At 43.6% G+C, this 26321-nt stretch overlaps 1 protein-coding gene across 1 annotated transcript in view; it reads right to left on the bottom strand.

Annotated features, from left to right (window-relative positions):
• Positions 1-2642: 2642 nt before the first annotated feature.
• Positions 2643-26321, bottom strand: part of LOC111867813 (LIM domain only protein 3) — an 85288-nt gene continuing 61609 nt past the window's right edge. Inside the window, exons 4-6 of the mRNA XM_023857990.2 lie at positions 25680-25805; positions 4192-4333; positions 2643-4115 (exon numbers count right to left, since the gene is read on the bottom strand). Of these exons, the coding sequence (XP_023713758.1) occupies positions 3927-4115; positions 4192-4333; positions 25680-25805 (457 nt within the window). The 3' untranslated portion in view covers positions 2643-3926. The remainder of the gene's footprint in view (positions 4116-4191; positions 4334-25679; positions 25806-26321) is intronic.

Below are 26321 nucleotides of genomic sequence, written 5' to 3'. Positions count from 1 at the left end.
CTTATCATTGCACAAACATCCGACAATCAGAAGACGTAGGTAGCTCTGAAATGTCATGTTGCCATAGCAGCTGAGAGAATATTAGCAATTTTTTCAGCAGAGCCGTTGCTTAGTAACACATTCAATCTTTGATTCCATCTCTAAAATAAAATATAATGTAATGTATACGCTGAAGCAAAGTAGTGTATGTTATATTACATGATATTTTATTAATGACCGAGCTAGTAAAATTTTGTCCCTTCTTAACAGTCGATACTTTTCCCTTAATAATCGATTTTTTTCAGTCTTTGTTTATGTAATCGAATTGTATCTTAAAAATATATATATGAAAAAATATTTGAGGTTCTCACTGTTTTGGAGATACTTGCTGTTAATGTACGCGCCTAACAATATTTCGGAGGAATATAATGCCTCCATCTACATGGTAGAATTTCTGCAAATGGAAGGAGCTTCAGTTCTGTAACGTTATGCGGCTATTTTCGAAGTGTGTTTCGTAATAGAATTGGAATTTATGCATGTAGATTCTAAAGAGCGGTGTATAGCGCTCAAATTACTGGGTTTTCCGACTTTGTCCATCGGCCGGTATTCTAGAGACTAGAAAACACAACGTTTCGAAAACTGGATCTGTTTCCATCCTCAGGTGAGAGGGGAGACATCTACTCTGTTGGGTCCCTTAGAAAGATCTAACCTTAATCACTAGATTGGTTTTTAGAATACTGGATGATAGACGAAGTCCAAAAACCCCGTAATTCTGGTTATAAATCATCTTCAATCGCCATTAGAATATACTTGCGCAACAGGCATGAACCTGGTATATACCTTTCTTATGAAACTAGAACGCCTAAATTTCAGTTAGCTTAAACCCTCATCCTAGTCTAACTTTCCTCATGAGATGCAAATCTCAGTGTTTCATCCACAAAGGCTTATCTGTAAAGATTTTCTTCGGTAATGGACGCCTTTTCAAAATTGTCCAAAGTGACAGTTAGGCACTTCTCAAGGATAGGATACAATTTCATTGGAAAGTGGGAGGGGAGAGCGAAAGTTCCAGTGATTGAAGTGAGATCTTTCTAAGGGGCCAAACAGAGTAGTGTCTCCCCCCCTCACCTGAGGACGGAAACAGATCCAGTGTCCGAAACGTTGTTTTTTTAGTTTTTAGAGTACCGGACGATGGACGAAATCTGCAAACCAATTAATTTTTGGAATTTACACCCTTCAGAAAATATTATATATGTCCATTTTATTTACAGCCTAACAGGTTTATATCCGTACTCAGTAAATAATACAGCCAAAGTTTAAGGAAGATGAATGCAATTTTGGAAATCCTATTGACATTAAAATATGATTTAGCTTAGTTGGGATTATGGATTTATGGAACATGACGCCGTATAGTTTTGTAGATATGTACGAATATTTCGTAGCCAGGCCCCCCCTCCCCCCATTTGAATTTCTAGAGATCTTAGGTAACCGCTCTTCCAAATACCACGCAGGTCTGTTTCCCGCATTTCAGTGACATCTGTGGGGGAAAAATGACATTTAGGTACCTACAGAATGGCAATAGCTTATCACGTAACGGGATCCTCTCTGGTATGGGGTAATTTTCTTCCAGTGAGGCGACGTGATTGGCAGTAAATACAGCCAGAGGAGAGGCAAATTTTCTGGAGCTAAAGAAATCGAAACTTTCATCCATCACATCTCTAGTAAAGAAGATGGTTCCGTGGTACTGTCTTCTGGGATTTACTGCCGGGTAGTCCGTTGAAAGTGAACTGAGGTTTCCGAGAAATTCATCTTGCCACTTTTTTCGCGCTGCTATGTTGTTCTGCTTATTCAGCCCTGAAGATGAAGCCGATATTTTCATCCGAAACGTCTCTTGACTTTTAACGGACTACACGGTATTACGTGTATATACAAGAAGTTAGTGCTCTTTATAAGTACCGCTGTGAGAACCTCAAATTCCTGCAAGATGCTTCCAGTTTCAGTTTCCTGAATTCAGATTCTGTCCCGTGACAGTAGAGAACAAGTTTAAAACCCGGGCGCTCTGATTGCCCGCTTTGCAAGTCACCGGCTATGACCACATCACGGCTTTACTGCCATTTGAGTGAAATCGACTGAGATCCAATGTGCTCGGTCCGCGCGCAGTTCCAGTGTTCACTGGACCGTGGAAATCACACCACGTTGTCACAGAGAACATTAGTAAAGTATTACTGACTCGTTGCCCTCAGGAAGTAGGTTATTATAAGCCAGCTTCTAATCCGACTCCATATAATTCTATAAAATGCTATCTATAATATAACAAACAAATATAGCAACTAAATATATTAGTTAAGTTTCAAAATGTATTAAACCCTCGCTAATCCGGTTACAGTTAATCCTGATCGAGTAAAAGTAAAAAGTAAAGCTATCCCTGTAACAGGCCGTGAAAGCCCATAGGGTTGTGAGACGTTGAGGGTCCCACATTATAAACAATTGGCTCAAAGATGGCGGTAAGGTTGTCAGCCTTATGCTCCGGCAGCGCTTTACTCCCCAGGAAAATTATTTAATTTATTCCTGGTATTCATTTCTGTTAGAGGCTGAGTCGACCCCAGGGCCATAGTGAGGATGGGAGGATTAGATCAATTGAAAAAATCCAATGACCTCATCGGGACTTGAACCCGCGATCTTCGGGCATGGCAGGGAAAAATAAAAATTCCTTTCACAGATGAGTACATACTTTAAAGGACAAACGACATTTAGGAAAAGAGATGAGACACTTGTCTGTTCAGAAAAAAAAATGGCAGTTTCTGAGACCTGCAATATCACGTTCAAAAATAGGTACAAATTCTGAGGCTTGTATTGATGAATAAATGTGTTGTCTTTTTATAGACTTTAAATAAAGGCTCTACAGTGATATTTTTATCTGCACTACTTATATCATTAAATTTTGCATTTATGTTCTAAATTATTTTGTCTTGTCTTGTAGGGCTACATTTTGCGTCACTCATCCGGATTGTCACTTAATCCGGACGATCTATCTCCATCCTCCCAAATTATCCGGATTAGCGACGGTTTACTATAAATTTAAATACTGCGCTGTCTTTGTACAACAATTGCAATTCTGTATTTCTTATTCGTGTTCATGTGGCGTCCGTTGCCATGGCATCACATTCTTGAAGAGTTCAGTTGTGCAGCGTCCGTCACTTCTTTTACGACCGCTTTTCCTGTCACTGGAACGGGACTGACCGGCCATCTGAAGCCTTCTGAAGGCATTCCCTGTCACATGCATGAAGTATCTAAGTTTTGGATATAGAGAAATCATAGGTAAAATTGAAATTTCATTGAGCAGCAGTTTAATGTAGAGGGATATTTCAGTTCAGATCTATCTTGGTATCGTGTTCGGGTAGAAAGTATCTCATTCAGATGTGAGGGCTGTTTAAGTAGAAAACTGTTCTCGGCGCTGCTAACCAATATGGTCGGTCTGACTGGTTCCTTACAAATACATGCTTATTTGTTTCACAGACAACCTATTCATTTCGCACAGCATGAAATTAAACGAAAGAAACATTTGAAGTGCTCTAGGTTTTGTACATTACTGTGACCAACATACGTCAGTGATTTATAGTGCATTTTACACCATCAATAAACACTGAAATCTGACATCGATTTCGAGAAAAAGTGAACACCAGGACGCATTATTTGGGTCATCATATCTGCTTTCAATCCAAACCGAACTAGTCATGCTATCGTTGAATATTTTCAGCCGAAATATCTGTTTTATTCACTGCATTTTATTCGAAACACCCTGTATAATAATCCTCAGTGCTGGCTGAACTGCGTCTTCTAGCGGTACAGCACATCTGCGTGGCCTGCCGGGAAACCAAATGGCGTCACCTAAAAGTTCCTTAAAATCTACAGCCAATCGGTCCGTGGAGATGGCAATGTCGCTGCTGGTTTCACCTCCCTGTGCCGAGTTGTAGAGATGGGGAAGACTTAATGTGACCCGCGGGGAGTAGCTGATGGGCCATCAGGTGGCCCGCACTAGCCATGTTGTTGTTCAGGTCTCCTGCCGACGGCAGAACGGCGTTCGACGTCCGGATACCAACTGCAGTACCGTTCATAAGAGGTGATGTAACAGAACCCGGCTGCAAAGAAAGGCGTAAGGTGTTACAAGTTAAAAAGGCGTACGGGAAGTTGTTTGAATGCGGTTACATGACTTACCGGTAGATGGCTGGTCTGTCGCTTGATGTGGGCGATGCTGGGAGGGTTGTACGCCATGTTGGCGAAAACGAGTCGCTCCTCGTAGTCGTACTCACAGAGGATCTTGTTCTCACACAGGTAGAAGCGGTCGCCCACACAGAACCTAGAACAAAAGAGAAGCGATGTTACCTCTAGCGTAAGACGCACCCTAGTATAACTGGTTCAAATAAAACTGGATAATAGAAACAATGATTACAGATTGGAGTTCATTTTTCCCCCTTTAAATCCATGTACGAACAATCTTCCCTGAGTAGGTGGTAGTCGCTCAGACCGTCACGACGTGTCCCGGGCGGTACGGAACTGCCCTACAGGCGCCCCTGGAGGGCAGAGGGTTCTCTCCGTTAACCCAACCCACATACACATTGGCCTGTATGATCCATTAGAGTGTTAGCCTTCAGGTTATGTTACGTTCTCCGATTAGTGTCTTCCCATCAGTACGTAGTGTATAACTGTACGTGTATACTGATTTATCCGCCTATTCTCCTTGGTTTGACGAAGCAATAATATTCTTTGAGGGCTTGAGTGGAACTATTGTGCAAGCAGTTATATCGAGCTTCTGCTCAGTCACATCCGCGAAAATTGAGAATCTGAGGCTCCGACAGGTGATTCAGATAGCAGTGAGGTTGTCAGCCTTACGCGCCGACAGCCTTGTACCTCCCAGGAAGATTCCTGGCACTCATTTCTGTTAGAGGCTGGGTGGACCCCAGTGCCATAGTGCGGCTAGAAAGGTTAGATCAATTGAAAATCTAATAACCTCATCGGGAGTCGAACCCTCGACCTTTCGGCTTGTTGAATAGTCTCAGCCAACTACGCCTCCTCGTGACCCCAGAAACCACCGGATACAATTATCTTAGCATCCCGCTGCAATTGGTATCAGAATTTATATCCATTTGTTTACCGTCCGCCATGAAAAAGTGAGCACAAATTTAGCGGAATTAANTACCGTTTCTCACGGTGTTGTCGCTTGCAGATTTCTTATACTTTTTCTTCTACCCTGAAGATGGGGGCGATACGTTCCTCCGAAACGTCGGTTAAAACCACATATACACGGTGCCAAATCCCAGAAGACTGCTTTCTTCAAATACTAACATTGTTTATAGTTACACAATAACTTCAGGCTTAGGTTTTGGAGAACAGACATAAGGACGGAAGGTTCTTTGCTTTATGAAAGTGAATATTCCCTGAATTTATACTGCTCTTAAATTTCTTCTTGAATACTACTTCCTCGCTACCATTCCGCGATATCTGAACACTGCCACGTTTTCAGTGATTCTATTAGCTGTACTGTGATTCCGCTCTGCGCCTTTGTGACGACACAGGAACATGTGCGTGTACTTCTGCTTGGTTTCCTCTGCGTTCACTTCTAGGTCAGCCTCCTTATTAGGACTTCTACATTCATTTTTAGAATATTTGTTTTCGCCCAGTAAAATAACATCAGGATCATTGAATAGGTGCCGATCAAAGTGGCCGCACGGTCTAAGGCATTAACCGTCTTCGCCCGCTCGAACACTGGGATCGTTTGGTTCGAATCCAACTCAAGGCATAGATGTCTGATATATGTGCGTCTATACTATGTTTGTGTTGTTGTGTGTAGGTAGAGGACTTGCGTCGGGCTGATCCCCCGTCCAAGGAGTCCTACCGATCAAGGATCAAGGAACTGAAAACAGCGACCAAGGCCTAACAGAGGGCTGTAGAAATATAATAATAATAATAATAATTATTATTATTATTATTATTATTATTATTACTATTATTGACTAGGTGCTGATGTGTCTGATTCATTTTTAATCAAGGCTGTCTCTCTTAGAATTTCTCCAGGATTTCAAGAATGCGGAATATATTGTGACATTTAGATCCATTGCTAGGCAACGACCGCGAAATAAGCAACTATTCAACGGCGGTTACTAGGCAGCGGCCGGTAAACCAACAAAGGAGCAGTGTTTTCTACGTGATCCGTGCCAAATGTTACAAGCAGGTCAAGTTAAATGGTTAGTCTACTGAGCCACACTCTAACAACGGCCATGGTTTTCAGAGTCACTACTTAGCAACGGTTGCTGTGTAGTTTCTTATTTTGCGGTTGTTGCCTAGCAGCGTGTCTACATTCCACATATATTGAATAAAATTTCATATACATTCGATAAGAAAGTAGGTTTACCTAAATGACATTAAATTTGACTTCATTATTACATTTCATGAGCTACAGAAATAATATTTACAGTTACACAAAATAGTGCGAGGTCAAGAAAAGTGGAGATATACCTCCATTCCCCCATATGTCTTCATGGCATAGTGATTAACTACTTAAGCACGGGGACAAATTTTCCTTTAGAAAATATTAGCCACATTTCACAATTTTGAGTTTAGAACACTCCTCTCAGTTTATAATTTCTCTCTCCAAATCTTTAATACCTTGATCTATTTTATCATAACACAGTCACTATTTCGCAAGTCCTGTAGATGTCGACACTGTCATCACAGGCGAGACTGTTTCAGGTTGTACTTCGACATTGTCCTTTAGCTTCTACATCTTCATATCAAAATGTTGTGCTGTTTATTTTCCGAAAGCCTCTCCCACCAGATGTTGGTCACTGCCAAAATCACTTCCTCTGAAAAGAAAGGACGTCCAGGACGCTCATAGTTGAATGACGTCTTCAGTAATGACGTCACTAATCTGCTTATGCGTCTCTCTGTGAGGAGACGCCAAAATATATTTGAGAACGCTGCGATGTGGAAACATTTTGAAGTTTACTTCTCTAATCCACTATCGTTTCTAATATAATGGGACACATCTTTCCGTGTTCGAAATTATTCTGCGTGCAAGAAGAATGTGTAAACATTTTATGACTCTTCAATTTCTGCGCTAGAGGACTCTGAACACAGCCACATTAAGTATTTCCTCACAACGGTCGTTATCAGAGAACACAACAAAGTTTAGTTTAATTCTCCTTTGTTCCGTGTACAACAAAGTTTACGCAAACAGTATTATGAGACTTTGTTATACTGCCGGCAGATAGCGCGCAAGTTCTCTAACTCCTTATCAGCAGCGTCCTCCACTACTGTTTCACTTTATCTTGCTCCCATTGACTGAATGTCCGTTTGGCAGACATGACACGCTTGTTGCAACGTCTCCAAACTTATCGTCCGGTCTGTCACAATTACCGTCTGATTCACTGATGAATATGAATGTATGGCAAGTGGAGAATGTTGCAGAGTGAGTCTTCCAGCCATTCTCTTCCATGTTAGCAGTTTTATACTCAGAAGGAATGGGTGATCAAAGGAACTTCCGGTAGAAAGAAAACTACACAATGAGCAAGACAATTATTTTTCCGGTATTAATGGCGACTCTTTTCTTGGGTGTCTCCCACGATTTTGAAGTATGTCCTGCCTCCGAAACGTCGGCAAAACTGCCCCCATTCGCACGAGGCAAAGAGACGAGAGCCGAAGCAACATAAAAAATAAACCACCTTGGAAACCTAGAATCACTTGGGGTGAATACAGACGTTTCGGAGGAATACATTGGGTGGATCTTCAGAGTTAAACCTTGATTGAGGGAAGTGTTAACGCGTAACATTCGTAACCATCTATCACATTACAACGCGTAATCATAACCGAGGACAGAACTCTGAAGATAGAGGCCGTATACGCCTACGAAACGTCTGTACCCACCTACGAGACCACATGATGCCGCAACAGAAAAGACCATTACCGTGAAAACATCTGAACGTACAGGACTTAAAGTTATTCAGGTGGTTAGGTGAAGGGTACGATTTACGACCCATGTAGAGCGCATCTGGGTGGAAAACTGCAGCAGCGATCTTGGTAAAGATGTCGCTTGGCTTGTGGATCCCGACTGGCCACTGCTGGTTACAAGCAGCAACTATGAAAATCAAGAAACTGATAATCTCTGCTAGCTTGTTTGTTTTCGTTGATTTTTTGCTTGGAATAATGTTCGAATCTGAGGAAAGAGATTGTAGATTTCTCCAAAACACCCTCGAAAATCTTCCACACAACATGTAGTCACATTCGAGAAGACGATGTAGCTGCGGGAACGTCAAATCTAACNAACACCACATATACACGGTGCCAAATCCCAGAAGACTGCTTTCTTCATAGTCACCGCCGTGAAAGCCTCAAATCTTACAAATCTAACAGGCTTTGAATTCTGCCGACAGTTTTTTATTTTGCAGAATTAGCACAGAGCATTGATGGGTACGTCAACGTTAAACACGCGGAGTACAGAAGGAACAGACAGATCCGCTGTGTCTCGAAATATCGTGATCTCGCTGAATACACAGTGCATTTCTTCCGTAAGTGTCCCTGCATTCAAAGATGTTTTAGACAAATAATATCACTCGTACATTCGTATTTTGAGTTCTGTTAAACCCATACGGCCCAGGTACCAAACAGGACTGCTCATGGGCAGATATGCAATATCGGACAGGGAAATAAAAGATATGTTACGAACAATTTTTGCTCACCCTAGTGATATGAGTGCAGCGCTTTTTCATACAACAGCGATAACAAGTTTCTCGTCCGCTGCAATAACAACAATTATTACGGCCCGTTCCGTTTATATGGAAGCTCGCATCAAGACCTTTTGTCCTGGTATTCACGCATCACGGGGCGAGAGAGAGAGAGAGACAGAATGGGTCCACGCAGCCTTAAAAACGAGCAATCATAACAATAAAAAGTGCAGATAAAAACATGAATGGCTCACTAGCTTTTGTTTGAATTGTGAAAAAGAATTAATCTGTTTTTGTGAAAAGCTGGAGCTGTAAAGCATTTTCGAGGAATTGTAAACAGCGCTCCTCCTCCGCGTTATTGTTGCCTGAACAATGGGTAATTGCTGGAGACAGACAAACAATATGGCTGCGTCCCAAGCTTCAGAATCCCCACAGACATTACACTTTCAGGCAAAGTTTTTACTTACACCTTCGAAGCCTAAGTCAAAGTCACATTGCGACTGACGGTCAGTCAGTCAGTAAGTCTTGGTGTCGAGCACCCTCCTGGGGCTCATGACCAGATATTTATTACTGTTTGACAGTTACGGTCTTGTTTCTGTGGGGCGCCCTCTCTGACGAATGGAGGAGTTTGTCTTTTGTATCTGCCGCTGGCCCTTGACAGCGCAGTCTTTCTCGGGTCCGAGTCCCTTTAGAATCACGACCATATTTTACTGCCTCAAATTTGAGACTTTCCTTTTCGTCGCCTCCTACGACTCGCAGGGTCACGGTGGAGGTATTCGACCCCGCCTCCACACGGGTGTTCGAAGCCTAAGTCATCTAAATAATATTTATAAGTTCAGTTCATTCTGGTAGAAAACACATTGCGTCTTCATTACGAAGACCAGCCGGGCACTGCTGATTAGTGAAATAATCGGTGTTTATATTGAGAGTCATATGGAACTGTGCGAGAAAGAAATAGAAACTTTAACCGCTTAAACTAGAATGTTTATTATACACCACAGACTTTGACAGAAAGACAGTGCATTTTGTCCCTACAATGGTTAATTTGTCGTTGTAAGAATTTTACAATAAACAACTACTACTTCTGTGTAAGATTTGAGGCTTTCACGGTGGTGACTATGAAGAATGCTGTCTTCTGGGATGTGACACCGTGTAGGTATTGTGTAAACCGACGTTTCGGAGGAACGTATCTCCTCCATCTCAAGGGTAGGAAAGTCCACGAGCGAGGAACCAGCGTGAGCAGGTTGCTGCAGACTGAGCCAACAGAAGATGGAGGCGATACGTTCCTCCGAAACGTCGGTTTACACAATATCTACACGGCGCCATATACCAGGAGACCTACCACGTATTTCTCTAAACAGAGTTGACCCGCTGGCCGTTTTTGTGGTGTCCTGTGAATTTCCATTCGTCGTATAGAATAAAATCGTGTGTATAATGGTTATTGAAGGTGGAATGTGATTAATATTGTGTTTTGAAGGGCCAAGCGCCATAACCGTTTGGTTTACACACAAAATGTCAGTGAAGCAGGTGGAATTACAGCACCATGTGTAACCGATCATAGTTGAATGCAATCCATTGGTGACCAAACCGCAAACAACAGCGTCCATTCAGCTCAGAAAAATTAACATCCTCCCCCTCTCCGTTCCTAAATTTGTGTGCGTAGCAGTAACTGTCTGTATTTGTGGTCGGGAAGCGGTTGGTTCGAGTTTTTGCCTTGACAGCCCCTACCCTGATTGAGGTTTTCCCTGACTTTCCTCAGACCCTCCAGGCAAATTCCGGAATAATTACTCGATTAGGCCACTGCCTCTCCCTTTCTAATCGTCTCTAGTTCATCAGTCACCACATCATACACACACAGTTTGGCCTCCAGTTCGGCCTGCACAGTTGAAGACTGAAAGGCAAAACTGACGTGTGTGGTGCGGCCGGCCGACCAATCGTTTGGACTGTTGGCCTGTGGGAAACCCGTCAGTCCGTCAGTTCTGCCTGCAGGACCGTAGCACGTGACGTGTGGGACTCAACATTATGGGCTGGAAGACCGTGATTGTGGCATGAAGCCTGCCGCTTTATCTGCGCGTGTATGGGGAGGAAAGGGAGGGGGTAAACTGTACAGTTTTGCCTGTAAGGTCGATCGGAAGGCCAAACTGTGTGTGTATGGGGGGCCTAAGTCCCTTGTACTGCGACCACTTCTGGCCTTTTGTACCAGCCCAAGATGATAGGTGAGGGTGATTGTGGAGCACTTGGTGGAGTGAAGATCGGCAGGGGAAACCGAAGTACTCGGAGAAAATCTGCCGCAGCGCCACTTTGTCCACCACAAATCCCACTTGACCAGACCCGGGACCGAACCCGGGCCGCCGCGGCGGGAAGCCAGCGACTAACCGCTTGACCTATGGCGCGGCCCACCATCCGCAGTTACGTGGGCAGCCCAGATAGCGAGACAGTCGCAAGACAACCCCAAAAAGCAAACCAAAAACGAGCTTTTACGTGGCAATGCGCAGTTGAAAAGTATTTATAATTTATGTCGCAGTCCGGGACATATTTGTGCCCTGCGTTTCAATAATATACAGACAATTAGCTATGTGGTACATTGAACATGCTAGGTCTATATTCCAACCACTGCCCTTCGCTGCACTGTCGTTTCCATAACAACACGAATCCAGATGATATTCATATAGTGGGAGATTAGGACGGGCCCCACAGGGACATGAATCCCCTCGAGTCGTGTTTAAACACGTATTCGGGTCGCGGTAGCCATTATAGTAAAGACAACAATGACCGTTCATTAATTACCGCTATTGTCCGCTTGGAGCGCTCCATGTGACGAGAAATAGCCACAGTTTCCGCAGTTTGTCTTGTGCTTTCGACTGACGTCACGATATACTAGCTGATCCAAAAATATTAACGTGTCCCGGACTAGAACCTTAACTCAAGACGTCCTGAAGGATACCTAAAGCTCTTTAGATTTTATTATATTAACTGCAGTGCAACAGATGTTTCTATGTTTTTCGAAGCGTCCTTAGAGTAAAATATATATCCAGGAAAATCAAAACAAGTATCCATAAAGGAAAGTTTTATGATTCTGTAAGCATGAATGACACATGGCGAATAAGGTCTAATTGCTAACTGGAAAGTCTATATAATAGACCAGACATTGTGGTCAAGATCAAATCTAAAAGAACAGAACGCCTAGGACATGTTCTGAGAATGGAGAGCAACAGGGTACCACAAAAAGATCCTCAATGGCAGGCCTGATAAGGAAAAGAAGCACTGGGAGACCTAAACTAAGATGGCTGTATGTTGTTCTGAATGATTTAAGAAATATTGGAGTAAGGGAATGGAGAAAGAAGGCTGAAAAGAGACGAGAATGGGTAGGAATACTAATGGAGAAAAAGGTTGAAAGGACTTGTATAGACAAGGAAGCAGAAGAATTACAGTTTTTAACTTCTGAACTCCATGGTAAGAAAAGAAACAGAGCTGATTAACATTGCATTAGGAGTGTATAAATTCTAAGGCACTTTATTACACTTATTTTGAATATTCTTTAAATGTTTATCTAAAGGCACTGCATGTGTAAAGTACTCGTGGTTCCAATAGACGGACAAAGAACCACATAACAGTTTGGTGGAGTAACATTTTGCAAAATAACAGTCTGGGGAACAGAGGAAAAAGTGAACGTATAGTCGCGGTGCGGTCGCACTTTATTAAAGGGATGCATTTCTGAATACCTTGCACAGTTCAAGCAAGTTTCCTCATATGTATAAATAAATATAAGGGGACTGGCATTATTTCAAATTTTGTGTATAAAGTTAGACTTGTCACGAGTTTATGGCTCATGAGTAGTAATAATAAAGGGTTTTGGATTGAATGGATGGATTAATAACGCCTCTCTCTTAATCACGCTCAATTATAGCGCTATCGCTAATTTACCCACTTCACAAATCACTGGGACACGCTCCACGCCCCTTCACCGTTGTCGGTCAGTCTGTCTTGGAATAAAGCACTCATCTGGGGTTTACGACCAGATTTTGATTACAGTCAGTTACAGGCTTGTTGATGTGGCATGCTCTCTCTGACGAGAAGACGGGTCTGTCTTTTACAATTGCTCCTGGCCCCCGCCAGATCAGTAATTTTTGGGTCCCAGTCCCGTGGGACTCGCGACCATATTTTACTGTATCAGATTCGAGACTTCCCTTTTTGTCGTCTCCTACGACTCGAAGGGCTACGGAGGAGGTATTAGATCCCTCCTCCACATAGGATTCTCCCTTATACTCCGTTCTGTGCCCTCTTTTAATTCCTCGGCACGGCCTACACGGAAAAGGCGTCTTCTGTTATCAATAATTTATGTTTATTGGACCGTTACCTAGAAATGGATATATGCGAACCATAAAGAAAACTACTCTTGCGGCCATGGTTCTATAGTTGCGTCTGTGTATTTCGGGCGTTACCTAGAAATGTGTCTACATGTCACAATATCTTAGTATCGCAGTATTTCTAATTCGCATAAATGCGGACGCACTTTATTCGCATAGAAGTGTGGGAAGAGAGGAGAGGAGAGGAAGATGAATCTGCAATGTGATCGTGTCCACTGGAGGGAATTGACTTTACCAGAGAGTAAGATAATGAGATGGATCTTAAGCAAAGAGGTTGTAAGAGAGGAAGGTGGATGAAACTGGCCAATGATCGTGCTGAGTAGGGGCTTTAGTCCTTTAGTTTCTGCTGCCAGAGAGTTAGGTAATTAGGAAGGTGGATCATAAGGAGGCAGCTTCTGAAGGTGGAGGAAAGGAAGGAACTTGCTCACGATCATAACCGATTGTAGGCTGTTGTTGTATTAGCGGTGCTGAAACTCCGGGCTCTGCTACCAGAGGGCTGCATTAGTTAGCATACTTGAACGGCATCGTAAGGAATGTAAAGAGAATTCACATGACTCCGCGGAACCTGCTCCAAACGGGACAGCAGTGAGTCTTCAGACTTTAGAACAAGAGGAATTTGAAATAAGAAATATTTTCTTGACTTCTAGCTCTGTTCCTCTGAAACGTCGGTTGACTTTCAACGGACTACACGGCATTACGCCCCAAAAGATAGTCCTGTTCATAACTACTGCTGGGACAACCTCAAAAATTAACAGGCCTTCACATGCGCTGTATTTGCTACCAGAATTTCTGTGATTTTGGACTTTTTCCATCGTCCGATATTCTAGAGANGAGACCGCCTCTGTGGTCTAGTGGTCACAGTTCCTGGTTACAGATCGAAAGGTCACTGGTTTCATTCCCGGCGCTAACTGATTTTCTGAGAAGTACTGGGTCTGGAACGGGGTCCACTTAGGCTCGTGATGATAATTGAAGAGCTATTTTAAGATAATAGAGGCTCCGGTCTAGAAATTAACGACCGTGGGGATTCGTTGCGCTGACCGCATGACACCCTCTATCCGCTGNCCGACGAAAAACAAGTCCAAAAACCCAGTGATGCTGTGTGATATACACCGTCGTCAGAACCCTTTGGTATCTGCTTATATCTGGTATCGTCTGATGCTAATTCATGAAATATCGTGGCATATTCTGTGTATCTGCAAGCAGCCATATCTTTCCAGCAGACAGTTATACGGCTGCAGTCAGAATAGTGACCGCATCTCCTTTATGACGCTCTCAATATTTCAGGCTATGCAGCATCGAATTGATCTGGCTCAGGACAGGGACCAGTGGAGGGCTCTTGTGAACACAGTAATGAACCTTCGGGTTCCATAAAATGCTGGGAAATTCTTAAATAGCTGCAGAATTGGCGGCTCCTCCAGAAGGGCTCAGCTCCATGAGTAAGTAAGTATGCAGCATCGAATAGCTGGAGAGTTCGTGAATGAATTGTAAGGGCTATGGAAGGAACCGGCCGTGACCTAATCGAGGTAATGTCTCGATATTCCCCTTGAGAAGCTGAGATGAATTACGTAAAGTCTCAATCAATATGGCAGATGTCCCCACAGATATTCCAATCAAGCACGTCACAGATACTAACCTAGACTCTTAACATTGCATTAAACTCTTCGACACGAGCTGTATCCGCTTCGGAAACTCCACACGTGCCTTATTGTTGACAATAATCCTTGGACAGCCAAGAAATGCGCCATGTTAGGAGTCGTGTAAGAAATGCATGAACGCCTGTGGCGCCCGAGTTTACGAGCGGGAGACCTCTCAATTATGCGTAACCAATTCGGACCCGAAGTGAAAGCGAGGCAGGCAGACAGCTATTTTGCTGTTCGGCCAGTGGACACGGTTCATAACACTTGAGCAGGGGTAGGACAAATTACGAAATATACCAGTAATGGTACAGTTCTGGCGCGTTTTCGTATTCCTGTTTAACATGGGAAGAATTTGTTGTACAGTAATATATGATCGGGCAAATAAATTTCGTGACTAATTTATTATTAACTTACTTTCAGAGCTACAAATATTATCAACCTAGATTTTTGAAAATAATCTTCCTCCAGTTCATGTTCCCAGCGCTTCAGTAATTTTTCAAAACATTATTTAAAATCCTGAACGGAATATCTGTCAAAATTTCTTTTACACCGTCTCTCTTGCTACATACATACACAAGATATACTGCGTTTCTAAAGCAGAATTCACACATTCACCTCAATTCTTTGCATATTTACATGCTAAATTAGCTGCCGATTGGCCAATTATGTCATAAGCATAAGGTAAAATTGTCCCTCTGCTCAACTGATTAAGCACTACGCCATCAGGACTCACGGGGGATTGGATGTACACATCCACGTATTCTTGATGTAGGCATTACTTGGAAGTTAGTGGCCAGATTTACCCCGGGGAAAGGGCTCCAGGTACCCCTCTAATAGGAGTCTGGGTGAAATACACAAGCGATCTGGACGACGTGGAAAGGAAGAAAATCTTGCCTGCATCGGGATTCGAAGTTCGACCCCTCAGCCGTCCGGCTTGTAGCCAATCGCTATACTGACTGCGCTATTCCGGCTCAGGTAATACATATTAATAATAAAAAGTAATAATATTCCAATTTACAGTGACGAACCGTGGCAATTATAAAACGTGATGGAGAGAACCGGTTTTGTTCTGAATTTCTCAGCGTTCGTAGCAACAATACTGGCAGCTGAAGCGCATCTAGCTAAGTCAAGTGAGAATCAGAGCCCCACTGAGACTGACAGTCAGTCAATAGGTCTGTCTTGCTGTCGAGACCCATTTTTGGACTCATGACCAGATATTAGTTACTGTCTTCTCACTGTGGCGCGCCCTGTCTGACGAGAGGACGGGTCGGTCTTTTGTCAGTCATTGCCTGCAGTAATACTTCAGTTTTCACAATATATAATATATTTACATTTTGCATGTTATACGTGTTGATAAATGTATATATACAATATATACAAGGCCTCTGTCAGTCTAGGCTCAGTGCAGCAGATTATGCCCTGTTTCTAGTAGCTTCCGCTACAACGGCAGTCTAGACACTGAAACGGTCGTATGCTTGACCGCCTCCAAACTTAAGCTTCTTATATTTGTCATCTAGAGGAAGGACAGTTTCTGCTAGGAGACGACACTGTGCACAGACGAGTCTCTGAGATACCAAGAGGACTAACAGATTCTTAGAGTGAAGGACACAATTTGTAACCAAATAATAATAAACAAACTTTATTTCCTTGTGACCAGCCAAGAGCCGAGTCAGAGGGATAAAGCCTCAATTCAAAGACCGAGGATGTGATAAGCTGCTGCCTGATTAGGGGCTATCACAGGGACGCTGATAGATAAGTACAGAGCAATGATGGAGTGAAGTTATGCAGGGGGAAATTCAGAGCAACACTGTCATAAAGCTGTTTCAGTTCCACAAACTTGAATCCACTCTGTATTGAACTCGAGACTTTATGATGAGAAGCCGGGGTCTAAGGGCTTGAGTGATGACACGGCCATTAGGAGTAGTAATAGTAGTAGTAGTAGTAGTAGTAGTAGTAGTAGTAGTAGTAGTAGTAGTAGTAGTAGTAGTAGTAGTAGTAGTAGTAGTAGTAGTAGTAGTAGTAGTAGTAATTCAATTCTTTAAGTTGAATAACTTATTCGTTTACGCGCTGACAGAACTACGCCACGACCACTTAAAAAGTATGAATAGAAACAGGCAGAAACAAAGACAAAAGCAGGGCAATTCACATCACTTAATTAATAATAATAATAAAGATCGGTGCAGTCGGTAGCGTAGTTGGTTGAGGCACTATGCTACAAGCCGAAGGTCGCGGGTTTGATGCCACATATGGTCAATGGATTTTTCAATTCACCTAATTCTTCCAGCCGCACTGTGGCCCTGGGGTCGATTCAGCCTATAACAGAAACGAGTATCAGGAATCTTCCTGGGGTAAAAGGCTGCCGGCGCATAAGGCTGACAACCTTACCGCCATCTGTGAGCCGATTGTCTAGAAAATGTGGCAGCCTCGACGTCTCATAACCCTATGGGCCTCCATGGCCTGTGTCAGGGATAGCTTTACTTTTTAATAATAATAATAATAATAATAGATAATAATTACAGGCGTGACAATAATTAAGCTATTACGAGCATTATTATAGTGATGGGACATGACTTATTAGAGTTGAATACAGTAAATTCGGCTCTGACATTGTACAGCAGGAGGCTTGTGATATAGCGATGATGGGCTACCCGATTCAAATGAAGTCATTACGAATTCGAAGTATAGAGCGAATGTGTCTTGTTTCAGAACGCTACATCAGTAACTGACGCTATTTGAAGGGCCCTGAGTTCCGTGGGACTTTTAAAACATTTAGTGGTCTTGTGGGAAATCACGACGGCCGGTTGCCGCCAGACATGTTGTCTGCTGATTGTGAAGACATAAACAAGGGTGTGCTGACCGGGTGCCGAGTTTCGGATCCTGTACCGCTACGGGGCACGTCCCACAGTCATCCCTTCCCAGTGAACCTCGGTCTTTCGTCGTCTGTGGTCTCTGCCTGTCCGAGACCTGTTCTTATAAAAACTCACGGAATATATTTTTCCTTTGCGTAGTTTCGTCTTCTTGCGGTGGTAATTATGAAAATTATTGTCGTCTTGGATGTGACTCCGTGTAGTGTGGTACATTTTTTGCTGACTTTCGTCTGAAGCTATCAGAGTACACAATATTGTAACACAGAAGATGGTGAACTCCATATATTTTTCTTATTTTCATTCCCTCAGTTGTTTTCCTGAGGATTTTTATCTTCCAAAAACTCATAAACTGACTGCGAGCTACTATCCCCTCTTCTACTGTGCGTGTTTTCTTGACCTTTCGTTCCTGAAGAAGGACATAAAACATTCTTCCGAAACGTTGGTAAAATTCCACCAGAATACATGGCGTCACATCCCATAGAAAGGACTCTTCATAGATGATATTAGAAATCGGGTTGCTCGAGAGAATATTTCTGTAATGTTATTGAGAAGAGGGTTAAGACACTTTACGCCTCTTCTCAGTAGAAGAAATAACTTCGGATGTGTGCGCAGTAATGTACTTAACTCACTGAATGAGAAATGCTGTCGTTAGAGACATAATTTATTTTGAGGTGCACTTGCCTCGTTTTAACCTCTCCTTCCCACATCACAGACTCGTAGCCTCGGAAAAGAAGCAACAAGAGACTGGAGAAACTGTGTAATGAGATTAATAATTTGAATGTTGTTAAAATATTAAATAATAATAGCTTAAACAGATCGAGGAGGATGTAGCAGGTATGGAAAACGTATATGGAAATAAAAAACAAACAAATTAAACTCCGTGGTTTTAGTCCGTAAGCGAATTATACCGACCGAGCAACCGCCGTTTGTCGGCGAAGTTAGTGCCAGCTTCAGCTGATAGAGGGTGTCACGTGGTCAGCGCAACCAAACCCCACGGCCTTTAATTTCGGTTGTCTAGAACGGAGCCGCTACTTTTCCATTCAAGTAGCTCCTCAATTATCCTCACGAGGCTGAGTGGATCCCGTTCCAGACCCACTACTTCTCAAAAAATCTGGTAGCGCCGAGAATTGAACCCGGACCTCTATATCTTTAGCCAGGAACTCTGACCGCTACGTAAATGGAAATGAATACAAACTTTTTACTATTACATATATAATCTGAAGGAGGATGTCATTTGGAAGAAACAGACATAGATGGGAGTATGATGTTCAAAACTGATCTTAAAAAAAGTAGATTGGCATATAGGGCAGAATGGTAAGCTTTACTTAAATGCGGCTAAGAATCTTCTGGTATCATAAGACGCAGGGAGTTTTTGAATGAATGGGTGACCATTAGCTTCTCAAGAAAGATTTAGCTCCATGGATTTCCTGGGCCCCAGTTTCATAACAAAAGACTTGCTTGAGGTCCGTGAATCCACGATAAGTCAGAAATGACCTTCTACAAAAGCAGAGTTTTCTTATATTCTTATTTAGTCAACAGGAGGCGTAGTACGTCAGGCAATATTTGTGCTGAATGACACCGGAAGTGAACCTGGATTGAAGCAGTTGTGGCTTGTTTCAAGATGTTATCCGATACTTCCGTGGACGGACTGAAGAATACCACAAAGAACCTCAGTCACGACATACTCTGTCCTGATTAAGATTCAAACTGATTTCTCTTCAATGGTTCTTCCAGCCCATTCAGGGCTCTGGCTTCTTATTCAGTACCGTAATCATTGTTCGTAGACGGTAGGACTCCTTGGCCGAGTGATCAGACCGTCGCAAGGCCGCTACCTACACACAGGACAACACAAACACAGAATAAAATCATGCACACACAAAACATTCGTCCATTGAGCTGGATTCGAGCTAACGATCCCAGCGTCCGAGCGAGCGAAGACAGTTCATGTCTTAAACCGCTCGGCTACTGTAACCGGCACATTCAAGGTGATAGTCTCCTGTATCCGTTATCACCTGAGCCAGGTTGTGTGGTTGCAGATGTTTCTATTTTGCTTTGAGAACGGACAATGCCGAAAACACACGGCGCTGACGCATTTTAAACAAAGAAATAAACATTACAACATGCCGTTCATTCGAACCACTGAAGCGAAAAACACGGACTGACACACATCACGCCTCAATAAGCCGATTTTATAAATTACTAAAATTAATTCCGTAGTGAGTCGTGCTCTTTGTGCCGGAAGAGGCGTGGCAGATGTAATTTGGCAAATCCGATTTAATTAATTTTCAAATATCAATAAGCACCAACTAAATGCAAATAACAATTTACGAAATGTGCTCGTAGCATAGCAATTGGGATGTGCTTATTAATTGTTTAATCATCTCGAAATGAGTAAGACTTACGGGAAAAGCGCATTATTATAATTATGTCTTACGGTTTCTGCTCAAATATTTCCTCTCCGATGAATATTTGGCGAGTTACATAGGCCCTCATGTACTTTGTCCCTTATTGTTGTCAAGGTAAGCTCACCTCTGTCCAGGTGTACTCCTCAAGAACACCCGTCACTGGAGACACAGTTCACCCCAACAGTTCTAATCGGGAGCGTGGAGGTAGCCCCCGTCCCTCCCAGCAGTGGTTTTGAACCCCAGCGATTTCGACATTTTTACAAAATATCAGGGGACTTGGAACCAAATGTAGTGCGTTTACAGACAATGTTTACCTTTGTAATCACATAATTTTCTGCCTTACTGAAACAAACAAAAACAAACTGCGTGGTTTTAGTCCGTAAGCCAACTATACCGACAGAGCGACTGCCGCTTGTCGGCGAAGTTAGTGTCAACTTAGCGGGTAGAGGGTGTCGAGTGGTCAGCGCAACGAACCCCCATGGCCGTTAATTTCAGTTTTCTACACCGGAGCCGCTATTTCCTTGAAATAGTTCCTCAGTTATCCTCATGAGGTTGAGTGGACCCCGTTCCAGACCCAGTACTTTTCAGAAAATCTGGTAGCGCCGGAAATAAAACTCGGACCTATGGATCTGTAGCCAGGAACTCTGACCACTAGACTCCAGAGGCACTAGCTAAATGACACAATCTTTCCTCATAACCTTTCCGTGACTTCGTATTCTGTATTTCGCGCCTACAGATACTTTCATTTTCCACCAAACTCGTGGAGGTGGGGTGCTTATTTCTGTATCAAATTTGTTGCACGGTATCATGCGAAGACATGACCTTGAAACGACCAAAGAACATGTGTGAATTGAAATACTTGTAAGCGACAATTTCAGTCTACTAATTGATCATTACTTCGCTCCTGATAGCAATGGCACAATTATTGACAGTACTTAAACTTTCTGGAACAAAACGGGTGATAACGATAGGTGATTTTAATGTACCTGACTATGACCGCATTAATGACGCGCCATTTCCCAATATTTACTACTACAAAAATATGAAAGTAAATTCAGTTCCATGGCCACCTGCTTTCTTCGTCTTGATCAACGCAGTAACTACTAGTATATCATATATAATTCACTATTCGATTTACGTAGTATTCTCAAATATTCGCGACATAAGCGCCTCTATTTCAAGCTGTTAGAACTAATTCGTTTCATCACATATAACTTTTCTTCTGTGGATAGTCTGCAAGTTTTATTTACGTCTTTCGAAGCTTGAGCACGTGTCTGACGTCTGGAATAAACTTACTTTAGCAGATTCTAATATGCTGGAAAACATATAAAGAAAGTTCGCAAATTTATGCCATAATCGATTTATTCAGCTCAACTCTTTTTGGAATTAAGAATCAATGTTAAATTATTTACATTTTAAAGCGCTTTATTCCAGGCGACAGACCCTTGACACTTAGTTACTTACTAACGTTTTCAAGAACAAAATTGACTGTTGCTGTATTATGGATACTGCTGTTCTCCGCGTGCCCACTAAGCAAATGAGGAACTTGCAACTTGCCGGAGTGAATGAAAGCAGAAGTAATTGTGATACTGCAGATGGCAGTAATTGTGAAACTGTGATTTGTATAAGTGTAAGAGCCAATGTGGATTAAATTCGCTACATTAAATACCGCGTAAAGTTATTTGTCGCGTTACAAACACCCAACTCGTGACAATATTTTGATTCATTATCACTCGTTGAGGTAATCACAGCGTTCAGATCGTTAGTTCACAGGCTGAACAATTATCCTGTATCTGTATTCTTCTTACATGCGTTTTAATCATCTTTTCGCCTGGATGAGCGAGGTAGAATCACGAGAAATATAATCACAGCGTGGCATTCGACAGACACTTGGTCTCGAGAACTCCCATGAGTTTCCTGAGTGCCACTGCGCCGAGTAAGCCACGTTCTGTAGATACGCTGCCGGGTACTGTGGGTAATAAACCCGGAATTAATGTCGGAAGCGGCCCTCACCCCTTTCTTCTAACAAGAGGAGGAATAGGCGAGCATTACCACGCAATGGCGTCCCGTTCGCTTGAAGGTACTAGGATCGAGCCTCACAAAGATGCCGGGGGTTTGTATCTCTTAATTGTCTGTGACGAACAATTACACAGTGAAGGCCATGAACTTCTGTGATATGGCCCCATGAAACCCGATAAAGTCCACCGGTGTTATGGAGGAACCTGCTGCCTCCATCTTCAGGGTCCAAGAGTAAGCTAAGCAAGGAGCGAGTAGAATCAGGTGACAAGAAATTGCTTCAAAACTTCGGCGAACGTTTAACAAAGTGCACAGCAATAAACTCTTGGAGACTCATTCCTCACAGTCGCCGCTCTGAGAACTTCAAGTCCCAGATATTTACATTCCTTTTTGCGAACGTTATGAAGCGAGTACAGACGGACGTTGCATGGGAACCGCTCTGTAAACAATGACCGTTGCTAGGCAGTGGCCCAGTAAGTATCGCGTAGTGATCCCAACAGACACAGACGCAACAGTATAAGACGGCGTTTTATAAGCGGTCCGTGCCGAAGATATATATATATATAACTCCACCGTAACCCTGAGTCGAAGAAGACGATGAGAAAGGAACCCAGTGCCTGGGGGTATAACTGGGCCATCCAGTTCCTGGGGGGTGGGTATAAATACGGGGACGTGGCCTTCCAGAATGGGGGAGCCTCGAATCTGAGACAGTAAAATACGGTCCTGAGTCCCGCGGGACTCGGACCGTAGATTGACTGCGCTGGTGAGGCCCAGCAGCACTTGTAAACGACAGACCCATCCTCTCATCAAAGAGGGTGTTACGTAAGGACTATAACTGCAAGAGTTCAGCTGAAAAGAGAATCGATGGTCATGAGTCTCAAGGGGTTTGGCACCAAGACGAGCTGATTGACAGTAAACCGCCAGTGGTAAAGTAACTCTGACTCTGACATTAGAAGTCAGTCGAGAGAGAGAGAGAGTCTGGAAGCAGAGCCAGTTAGAGTTGCGGTAACTGAGGCCGGGGACAATTCAATAACCCAGAGGAAGGGGAACATCCGTCATTGGAAGCAGCTACCTAGCAACGGCATTGAAGACCGTGACTAAGACTGTGTGTGAGACAGCGAGATGTAAAGTGTAATCACGTGTGTGTGTGTGTGTGTGTGTGTGTAAGAGTTCAATAAATCCGGTTATCAATACAAACCCCGTCTATAGTCACTCGATCACGTGATATGAGTTTCGGAAAATGGTACCTTCCTATGTAAGATTTGAGGTTTTCACGGCGGTGACTATGAAGAAAGCAGTCTTCTGGGATAACACAAAACTCTGCCTCTGTCCCAGCTCCCCCCCCCCCCCCCACTCCACTGATTTCACTTGTATACTTGCTCTTCCCCCCTTCCTTCACTGCTCTCATACAGCTGTGTATATGTCCAACACCAGTCTGCTTGTACGGTTTCTCACGGTCTCTTCGCCTACGGAATTCTTATATTTTTCCTTCTAACCTGAAGATGGAGGCGATACGTTCCTCCGAAGCGTCGGTTAACACCACATATATACGGTGCCAAATCCCAAAAGACTGATTTCTTCGGTACCTTACTAGTTTACTGACTTTCTCATTCTGTAACCAGTCAAGTACAGGGTCAGATACGAGGCTCCCCACTTAAAGATCGAGGATATGAAAATGTGTTGCCTCGTCAGGATGTTTATGGAGCAATGGTAGAATGATGATTAAGCAAGGGAAAACCGAATACAATTGGAGAAACACCTGTTCCACTGGCAATTCCCCCACCACCTCAGAACCGGTGGAAAAATAGGAGGTAGGCGGGCACCTGCTTCTAGGCAAGAACAGGCTTAGGAGGCCCTAATGTATGAAACACCGAGTAGCCAGACTCACGGAAGTAAGTTCTTGTGTTCCGCGAGATTTCCGGTCCGGCGGTTTTCCTTCCCATCGAGTGCTGAAAACAGAACCTGGCAACGTCATGGTCTTACGTCGATATTTACTGACGACACGCAAATTATGAAACACCTGCCTTGAGTGGGATTCGAACCTACGATCCCAGCATTCGAGGGAGCACAAGACAGTTCTGCCTTAGACCGCTCGGCCACTGTGTTGGGCAGACTAAGTATGCTGAGCCCTTCAAATTTGGAAGCCTGGCGGTTATCTGAAGAAAGTATTAGTCACATGTATTGTCACGTGTAGAAGGGGTTTGGATAGGCGAATCAATTTATTGGATACTCAAAACGTCGTTAAGTGTAAATAATTATAACACTCTCAAGACTACCGTAACACTTCAAAGATTGCTGTAACTAGAACACATAAACTGAAGTCTTCAACGTCTGTTAACACTTCAACTACTGAGCTGCCTTCTCAGTTCTCTTCGATTGAAGGAATATATCCAAGTCCAAGTCACATTGCGACTGACGGTCAGTCAGTCAGTAAATCTTAGTGTCGAGCCCCTTCTAGGGCTCATGACCAGATATTTATTACTCTTTGGCATTTACGGTGTTATTTTCGTGGGGCGCCCTCTCTGACGAGAGGACGGGTCTGCCTTTTGTATTTGCTGCTGGCCCTTATCAGCACAGCCTTTCTCGGGTCCGAATCCCTTGGGACTCGCGACCATATTTTACTGTCTCAGATCTGAGACTTCCTTTTCGTCGCCTTCTACGACTTGCAGAGTCACGGTGGAGGTATTCGACCCCACCTCCACACGGGCTATCCTAGCGCGGCTAGGATAGAACGCACCTCCTTGAAGAGTTTTGTTTTCTCATATCCGTAGTAATTGTTTATGTGCTTGTTGCCATGGGAACATGTTTGCACTTGCAACTTAGGCAACGCTGTGTACCCTGCTCTTTGCTGTAACGGAAACACGATTACCGAGCCGTTGTCTAGCAATGGACGTTTCGCTGTGGCTTCGATATTCCGACTTCGAAGCATCATGTCACAGTATTTAAACATTTCTTCCTCAAAGAAAAGACTGGATCTATTTCCATCCTCAGATGTAAGGGTGAGGACACCTACTGTGCTGGGTCCGCAAGAAGGGGCTGACGACCTCAGTCACTGCACACTGCACACTGTCATCACACCACTGTAGAAAAAAATCCGTAGCATGTAGTCCGCAAGTGAACCATACCGAGCGACCGCCGCTTGTAGGCGAAATTAGTTCCAACGTTTGCGGATAGTGTGTGTCGCGTGGTCAGCGCAACGGATCCTCATGGCCGTTAATTTCGATTTTCTAGACCGGAGCCGCTATTTCCTTGAAATAGCCCCTCAGTTATCCTTACTAGGCTGAGTGGACCCCGTTCCAGACCCACTACTTTCAGACCGCTGTAGATCTGAGCTATTTCTTTCCACCCTCTCTCTCTCTCTCTCTCTCTCCATTCTTGACAGAAGATTACTAAGCAGTTTAGGCCGTGCCGTAGCCCAGTCGGCTATTCACGGGCTTTCCATCGCTGTTGCCCTGCGTCGATCCCATGTGGGATTTGTGGTGGACAAAGTTACATTGGGGCAGGTTTTCGAGGTATCATTTGAGATTCACTTATGTGCCATGATATACGTATACATATGAAGATTTATAAAGACTGTTTCAGGCATTCAAACGTTAGTAGACACACACAGACAGCGTGGAGATCGCATAAGCCTACGTTCATTTTTTCGCGAAAAAAAGAAGAATGGTTTCTGCTGACACGCGGCAGCACTTACCTGTGGTTGCACTGTTGACAGGCGAAGCACTCCAAGTGGTACACGTTGTTCCTGGCCCTCATCACCATCTCGAAGGCTGGGATAACCTTGCTGCACGCCGCACAGTAGCCTGTGTTGCCAAACAACCTGTGGGCCAGACAACAGGTGTCAGTCTGTAGGTGGCATGTTGACTAGTACCGGCCAGGGTTTCGGGAAACAGAACTCGTGGATTATACAGAACGTTATTCTAAATGAGAAGGTAGGAAGTGTAGAGGCACATGATTGGAATGAACCAAATTACGGGAAGGGGTTAGGAAGGCTTCCGAATGTGGTTTTCTTTAGTTTTGGGGGTAGGGTGAGACTGAGTCCACTTGGTACGTCGGCCACTAATTCGCCTGTTGTACCAGCCCCGGATGATGAGTGTAGAGCAGTCGGTGGAATAAGAACTGGTAGGGGAAACCGAAGTACTCAGAGAATTCCTACCCCAGTGCCACCCCATATGACCTGACCCGGGCGGGAACCCGGGCTGCTGCGGTAGAAAGCCGACGTCTAACCGCCTTTTCCTGAATGTAAGCCGCAATGAAATGACTGTGACGTGGCCCAGGATGTTAGTCGACAAATCCACGCCGCGGTGGCCCAAGTTCAATCCCAGGATAGTCCAAG

Source organism: Cryptotermes secundus, unplaced genomic scaffold (assembly GCF_002891405.2).
Source record: "Cryptotermes secundus unplaced genomic scaffold, Csec_1.0 scaffold996, whole genome shotgun sequence".
NCBI lineage: Eukaryota > Metazoa > Arthropoda > Insecta > Blattodea > Kalotermitidae > Cryptotermes > Cryptotermes secundus.
Note: the sequence above shows the minus strand (reverse complement) of the source record. Positions and strands in the feature narration are given on the sequence as shown.